The 6840-nt window shown below is 58.2% G+C and overlaps 4 protein-coding genes across 4 annotated transcripts in view; 3 read left to right on the top strand and 1 right to left on the bottom strand.

The window, feature by feature from the left end:
- The window catches only part of LOC106898005 (alanyl-tRNA editing protein Aarsd1-like), a 7927-nt gene extending 7620 nt beyond the window's left edge, over positions 1 to 307 (bottom strand). The window contains exon 1 of the mRNA XM_014959061.1: positions 257 to 307. Within this exon, the coding sequence (XP_014814547.1) occupies positions 257 to 307 (51 nt within the window). The remainder of the gene's footprint in view (positions 1 to 256) is intronic.
- RUNDC1 (RUN domain containing 1) lies at positions 115 to 3529 on the top strand. The gene is made up of 4 exons (XM_014959090.1): positions 115 to 491; positions 736 to 934; positions 1187 to 1294; positions 2148 to 3529. The coding sequence occupies exons 1-4, from the start codon at positions 477 to 479 to the stop codon at positions 3011 to 3013; spliced, it is 1188 nt and encodes a 395-aa protein (XP_014814576.1). The 5' UTR covers positions 115 to 476; the 3' UTR covers positions 3014 to 3529.
- Positions 3530 to 3854: 325 nt separating this feature from the next.
- On the top strand, positions 3855 to 5673 carry RPL27 (ribosomal protein L27). The gene is made up of 5 exons (XM_014959092.1): positions 3855 to 3945; positions 4046 to 4128; positions 4269 to 4438; positions 4997 to 5107; positions 5583 to 5673. Exons 2-5 carry the CDS (start codon positions 4048 to 4050, stop codon positions 5629 to 5631), a joined length of 411 nt encoding a protein of 136 aa, XP_014814578.1. The 5' UTR covers positions 3855 to 3945; positions 4046 to 4047; the 3' UTR covers positions 5632 to 5673.
- A 1086-nt stretch (positions 5674 to 6759) lies between these two features.
- IFI35 (interferon induced protein 35) overlaps positions 6760 to 6840 on the top strand; it is a 4998-nt gene continuing 4917 nt past the window's right edge. The window contains exon 1 of the mRNA XM_014959059.1: positions 6760 to 6813. Coding sequence (XP_014814545.1) covers positions 6760 to 6813 — 54 coding nt within the window. The remainder of the gene's footprint in view (positions 6814 to 6840) is intronic.

The following is a 6840-nucleotide window of genomic DNA, read 5'->3' as shown; positions in this document are numbered from 1 at the left end:
CCGCCTTCCGCACCGGGAGCGCCCCCTGGCGGTGGGTCTGGCCACCTACAGGGTCCCCGCGGAGCTGGAGGGGCCCTACCGGGACAGCGGGAGGGGTCGGGGCTGTCAACGTTCCCGCGGCGTGAGGGGTGTTCACGGGTGAAGGAGACGCCCCGCACAGCGCGGGGGGTGGAGGGGACCCCCTGGAGAGCACCCCGGCGCGTCCCCCCCGCCCCCTAAGGCCGGGTCACCCCGGGCAGGGGGCACAGGATCGCGCCAGCACCACAGTCCTGTCCCCCGGGAGGAGATTTTGGGGTGAATTTCCCATCCGGGCTGACGGGTGACTCTCTCAGAGCGAGCAGGAGAAGCAGGAGCAGACGGAGGTGCAGAAGGAGAAGCAGAGAGAGCTGATCCTGCAGCTCAAGACGCAGCTGGATGACCTGGAGACGTTTGCTTACCAGGAGGGCAGCTACGACTCCCTGCCACAGTCCGTGGTCATGGAAAGGCAACGGGTGAGGCTCCCAGCCCCCTCCCACCCCTTCCCTCCTCCCATTCCTGAGCTTACGGAGTCCATCAGCCCTTATTTCTTGCCAACAGCTGTAATCCAGTAGTTTGTCTGTGTGCATAAACCTGTCCCGTGTCATCTCTGGCAGAGTGGGCTGTTCCCGGGGTGATGGGGGGGTAAAAGGGGCACTTTGAAGCTCACGGGCAGCAGCGCCGGGTGGTGAGATCCTGCTGCCACCTCGTGTGTTGCAGATGATTATAAACGAGCTGATAAAGAAGCTGGACATGGACCTGAGCGAAGACGTGGCGACGCTGTCTCCGGAGGAGTTGCGGCAGCGCGTGGACGCTGCCATAGCACAGATCGTTAACCCGGCCAGGGTGAAGGAGCAGCTGGTGGAACAGCTGAAGACACAGATAAGGGACCTCGAGATGTTCATCAGCTTCATTCAGGGTCAGTGCTGGGTTTTCAGATGCGCAGATATAACTGCTTTGTAATTCCTGGAGAGAATTCTGAAGCGGGATGTCACCGGTGTCAGAGGATGCAGGACGGGTTTCTGGGTCACAGGGAAATACAGATCTCTCTGAACTGGTGGTGGGGAGAATGAGAGGCTTGCAAAAAAAAATGCAGAGAAATCTATTAAGGCATTGACCGTAATACTTGGGATACACAACTTAAAATAACACTGTGAAATTCTTGTTGTAGATGAAGTTGGAAGCTCTGGTAAGGCCGAAGATGGACACTGCGAATGTGCAGGCAGAAAAGATGGCGGTGGCTCCTACAAACCAAATGCACGTCCTTCTGGAAATCGAGGTGGGCACAGCCTGGCTCGGAGCTTCTGGCGCCTCATTTTAGGGTCAGCAAGCACAATCCAGCCCCAGCCACACTAGGCTGCTTTGCTTCTTTCTGGCAGGTGGTTTCTTTCCTGCTCCTGTGTCCAGTTCCTTTACCCTCCTCCTCAGGGTAGTCACAGAGTAGTCACAGAACCCAAGCGTGCAGCAGAGGGTGGGATTGGTCCTCAGCCAAGGTTGGGAGCAGAAGAGGCTTCTGATAGTGCAAAATTCTGACAGACTGAGCAGCCTTGCCTTGTACGTGCCGTGGGGCTGTGCTGTAATTAATACTCTTTGAGTTCTTAGCTCTGAGAGCGGGTACAGGGAGCTGGATGGATCCAGTGTCTTTATAATGCAACTGGTGTGCTTACCACAGGAATTTATTGCCATCTGTCACTAGTCAGAGGTAGGAGTCTGGCCCAGATGGACTTTGGGTCGATACCCACTGTAGCTACTCTTTCAAATTGAATTTATTAATGGCATCAGGAGTAAGCAGTGCACGTCAGCCTGCTGGGACAGGGCACCTCTTGAAAGCAGGCAGTGATCTCCTTCAGCAGAGGATTTGGTATCTCCTAATGACCTCGTGTGTGATATCACCGTCTCTTAAGGAATGATCTTTTCTCCCCGTGTACATGCCCACTGGGAAAGCTATTGCCAAGAACAGACCATGCAAATGCTTGCTTTTCTGGTTGGCTTCAGTGCTTTAAAACTAGAAAAAGTGGCATCAGTTCTAGTGACAAAAGGAGACATTTGTGCTCCCTTTGTGTACACGAAAGAGTAGAGCTGTTGATTCCTTAATAAGAGTATATTTTTTTTGTCTTTTCTGATCTGATCAGTGAACCCAGAAGATGCCAGAAGGATGCGAGAAACGGGCCTGCACCTCATGCGTCGCATGCTTGCCGTGCTGCAGATATTTGCTGTCAGCCAGTTTGGCTGTGCTACCGGTCAGCTTCCTCGTACCCTCTGGCAGAAGGACCAAGCCAACAAGGACTATTCCCCTTTAATTAAGAAACTGGAGCTGTCCGTGGAGCGGGTGAGGCAGCTGGCTCTGAAACACCAGCACGAAGAGCACGTTATCAGTTCCTCTGACCTGCAGGACGTCCCCTTGGGAGGCAGAGACGAGCTGACTCTCGCCGTGCGGAAGGAGTTGACCATCGCTTTGCGAGACCTGATGGCTCACGGGCTCTACGCCTCCTCCCAAGGGATGAGCCTGGTGCTGGCACCCATCGCCTGCTTGATCCCTGCCTTCACCTCCTCGCCACAGACCATGCACCCCTGGGAGCTCTTTGTGAAGTATTACAACACTAAGAACGGACAAGCCTTCGTGGAGTCCCCGGCTCGCAAGCTCTCCCAGTCCTTTGCCCTGCCCGTGACCGGAGGGGTGGCCATCACCCCCAAGCAGAGCCTGCTGACAGCCATCCACACAGTACTCACAGAGCACGACCCCTTCAAGCGCAGTGCAGACTCGGAACTGAAAGCCCTGGTGTGTATGGCACTGAACGAGCAGCGCCTGGTCTCCTGGGTCAATCTCATCTGCAAGTCTGGAGCTCTGGTGCAGTCCCACTACCAGCCGTGGAGCTACATGGCAAACACGGGCTTCGAGAGTGCCCTCAACGTCCTCAGTCGCCTCAGCAACTTGAAATTCAACCTCCCGGTTGACCTGGCTGTCCGGCAGCTGAAAAACATCAAAGACGCCTTTTGATGTATTTTTTGTTGTAGATCATCCATTTTCCACGAATAAGGCAGCTGTTGGGCTCGAGAAGCCTGGCTTTTTTAAGACCGAGTTTGGCTCTTTGAAATCGATAACTTGCTTTTCAGGAAATCTTATATGGTGACTTGATGGTGGAAATCTGTGTTTTACGGGACTGTCAGTGCGAAGCTGCTGGGGGCTGTGCAGCCCCCCTCACCCTGCCTGTGGTGTGGGGCTCTGAGGAGCAGGAACACCTCGCTGGTGAGCAGATGCCAGCGAGTGTCCTGGCTGCCTCGGGGCGGCCGAGGGACTTGCCCTCTGCAGCACAAACGTGTGAGAAAACGGGGGTCACGGGCTCTGCTGCTTGGGCCCCTTGGCCACCCGCAGCCATGCTCTGCAGGGGGTGGGTGAGGGACTTTGCCCAGCGACCCCACAGCTCCCGTTTCCGAGCTCCTGTGCGAGGCTTGGCACCGCGGCGCCCGGTGCTGTAGAGGGGATGCATTAAACGGCTTTGACAAGTGTGTGGGAGATCCCCGGCCCCGTGACCGTGTTATTTGTTCCTCGCTGACCTCTCTGCGGCGGCTTCAGGTGTTTATAATCGGCCTTTGGGCCTGGGTTGTGGCTCCTGTGGGGACCGGGCCTGGCTCGGGGCCCTGCTGCCGCCGCAACCGGGGAGGCCAGGCCCGCGCTGCCACCGCCACCGGGGAAGGCCGCGCAGCCGGGGTGTCCGTTCGGGGGGCGGCCGGGATCGGGGGGAGAGCTCCGGGACGGACAGACTGACGCCCGGCGGCGGCGGCAGCGGCGTTTGTTACCCGGCAACGGCGCCATGGCCCCGCGCGAGCCCGCCCGGAGCGGAAGTGACGTCGCGCGACGTGAGGTGAAAGGTCGGAGGCGCGGCCGCCGCTTCCTCTTCCGGTTTGGGCGCCATCGCGGCGGGAGCTTCGGTGAGTTCTCGGGAGCGGCCGTATCCGCCGCCATCGGCGGGCGCGGCGGGTCGGGGGCGGTCGGGACCGGGCCGTGACCGCTTGCGCGGTGTCTCCGCAGCCATGGGGAAGTTCATGAAGCCGGGGAAGGTGGTGCTGGTGCTGGCCGGCCGCTACTCGGGGCGCAAGGCCGTCATCGTGAAGGTGAGCGCGGGGCGGCCCCGCCGGGGCTCGGGGGTGGCTCCGGGGAGGCCCCGGGCGCTGCCCGTTTGTGGCGGCTCTCGAGGGGCTGCGCGGAGGCCGTCGTTCCGGTGCCAGCGCCGGCCGCGGTGCCTGTGTTGCAGAACATCGACGACGGCACCTCGGACCGGCCGTACAGCCATGCCCTGGTGGCGGGCATCGACCGGTACCCGCGCAAGGTGACGGCCGCCATGGGCAAGAAGAAGATCGCCAAGAGGTCCAAGATCAAGTCCTTCGTGAAGGTCTACAACTACAACCACCTCATGCCCACCCGGTGAGTGTGATGCCCACCCGGTGAGTGTTGCCACCGGGGCCCTGCTCTCGGTGACGGTGGTTCCGGTGGGTGCTGGGAGGCACTGGGGTCTTCAGTCACGGGGCTGGATGAACCGGGGGCATCTGCTCTGTCGAGACGGGGAGGTGGAGGGTGTGATGCTGAAGGGAAATGTCTGTGACTTTATTTCAGCCGCACTCCCTTTGCTCTTGATGAGGGGGTGTCGGTAAATGAGCCTCCGGGATGAGGGTCTGGGGGTGCTGGCGGAGCTGCTGTGCCCAGGGAGGTCTCTCCTGCTCCCCACGGAGCTCCAGCCAGCCCAGGTTGCCAAGTGCAGCCTGTGGAGAGAACAGCTTGTCTCTTGCGAAGCCATTAGCCTTTTTCTTTGTAGCCTGAATTAAAAACCTTTGGGTGCTGTAGGACTTTGGTGATTTCCAGAGCTGAGGCTTTAAGAGCCCCCATCCTTTAACGTGGCTGTAGCTCCTGCGTTTGGTGGGTTGGGGCTGTTCTCTCTTTTCCTCCCTGAGCCCGTCCCGTGACTCTGGACCCTCTCCCGCCCAGGTATTCCGTCGATATCCCACTGGACAAGACTGTGGTCAATAAGGACGTGTTCAGGGACCCCGCTCTAAAGCGCAAAGCCAGACGTGAGGCCAAGGTGAAATTTGAGGAAAGGTGAGTTGGAAGCTCCTCTCTCCCGTGGTGGCATCAAACGTCCCCGGGGCTGGCACCAGCTGCGGTTGTGGCACAGTGTGGCTGAGTTCCCGTGGTGGGCACTTCTGCCTTGGCTTTTTTGTATATTATTTTAGTTCAGTGTCTTCCTTCTGGCTTCCTGTGCGTGTTCACACAGCCGTGTGCCCGAGGGGTTGGTGGGATGAGATGGGAACAGTTTTCCAAGGGCCGTGGGCTCGGGGTGAGGTGGGGGGGGGTGCTGCAGCCTCCAGCACAGTGGGGTCTTGGGGGCACCTGGTGACAATGTGGTGTCACTGCCCATCACTGGGTGTAGCAGGATGGGGCAGCATTTTGCCCAGCAGCATCAGGGTTAATGGACCTTCTGTTCAGTTTTGTGTTCAGAAGCTCCTTCTGCAGCAGGAGCTCTGTGACCACTGCAGTTCCAGACCCATCTCTAACCTTTGTGCTTCTCTTTCAGATACAAGACAGGGAAGAATAAGTGGTTCTTCCAGAAGCTGCGATTCTGAAGGTGTAACAAGGTTGCATCAATAAATGTTTACTAAAAACCATTTTTGTTTTGCTGTATGAAAAAGAGTGTTGCTGGGCCTCCTTCCCTGGGGCGTGGAGGTCGTGGTGTGTGGAGAGGGGAGAGCCCTCTCCAGCCACGGGGGATCCATAGCATCAGTGTGGCTTTGAGGGAGGGGTGATTCATGTCACCCCTGTCCCCTCTGGAAATCTCCCCTTGCCCAGGGAATGGGAGAGGGGAGGTGAATGGTTCCTGTGTTGGGGGTGTGTGATGGTTGGTTGCCTTCTCACAAGCTCTCGGTGCCAGTGATGCCCTTCCCTGGGTGGGGGTGTCAAATTGAAGGTGGGTGCGTGGGGCAGGAGGGGGCAGACCCTTCCCTGGCTGGGCCTGAGGGGGATCGGGGTGTTGTGGGGAGGGGAGGTCGGGTGGGAGCAGGGTCCCTGTGAGAAATGAGTGGAAAGAAGAGGTTTTTTCGAGCTGTCTGGGCTGGGATTGTGTGATGGAGCAACCCCCCCTCCTGACCCAACATCTGTCCATGTGTTGAGTCTGTGTGTCAGTCCTTTTGAGTGGGGGGGGTCTGTATTTTACTGGATCTGAATGTTTCTGTGGGGGGAGCAGGAGGGGCCCCCACTGTCCCTTGGGGGGGTGCCTGTGGCAAAGGGACCCCACTCCTGGCAGCGACAAACTCGGGTTGGGGGGGTGACTCCTCCCGTGGGGCTTTGGTACCATCTGTTTGCACTTATGGAGACATATTTGGACTCACTGTAGTGAGTGAGTGTGAATCTTGGTCATTCTGGAACTTGATATTAAGTCAATAATTAATTATTCTATTGAATCACTTTGTTAATCCTTAAATTGAGAAATCCTTAAATGGAGAAATTAACCATTAAATTGGCTAATGATTAAGTGCTGCTAAAATTCAACCTTGCGATCTACCCTCCATCATTAATATATATCATAGTTCCTAAATCAAACCGTGTCAAGTAGTTCCGTTCCCGACAGCTCGCGCTGAACGGGGCCCCCCCCCCCCGGGACCGGGCGGAGCCGGGGCGGGGCTGCGGGACCGAAAGCGAAAGCGAAGGGCGCGAGCGGTCCCGGTTTCCCCCCCCCGGGCTTCCCGGTGCTGGCGATGGACTCGGAAGAGGCGAGTGAGGGGCTGAGCCCGGGGACCCGGGGGTCGGGAGTGAGGGGAGCGGGGCCGGGGCGGGGG

Source organism: Calidris pugnax, unplaced genomic scaffold (assembly GCF_001431845.1).
Source record: "Calidris pugnax isolate Ruff unplaced genomic scaffold, ASM143184v1 scaffold341, whole genome shotgun sequence".
Classification (NCBI taxonomy): Eukaryota; Metazoa; Chordata; class Aves; order Charadriiformes; family Scolopacidae; genus Calidris; species Calidris pugnax.
Note: the sequence above shows the minus strand (reverse complement) of the source record. Positions and strands in the feature narration are given on the sequence as shown.

Bases quoted from the DNA above. Each gene is read 5' to 3' on its own strand.
- RUNDC1 (XM_014959090.1), top strand. The intron at 935-1,186 runs GTCAGTGCTGGG...TTCTTGTTGTAG, and splicing joins GTTCATCAGCTTCATTCAGG to ATGAAGTTGGAAGCTCTGGT. The intron at 1,295-2,147 runs GTGGGCACAGCC...TGATCTGATCAG, and splicing joins ACGTCCTTCTGGAAATCGAG to TGAACCCAGAAGATGCCAGA.
- RPL27 (XM_014959092.1), top strand. From the start codon at position 4,048: ATGGGGAAGTTCATGAAGCCGGGGAAGGTGGTGCTGGTGCTGGCCGGC. The intron at 4,129-4,268 runs GTGAGCGCGGGG...CCTGTGTTGCAG, and splicing joins GCAAGGCCGTCATCGTGAAG to AACATCGACGACGGCACCTC. The intron at 4,439-4,996 runs GTGAGTGTGATG...TCTCCCGCCCAG, and splicing joins AACCACCTCATGCCCACCCG to GTATTCCGTCGATATCCCAC.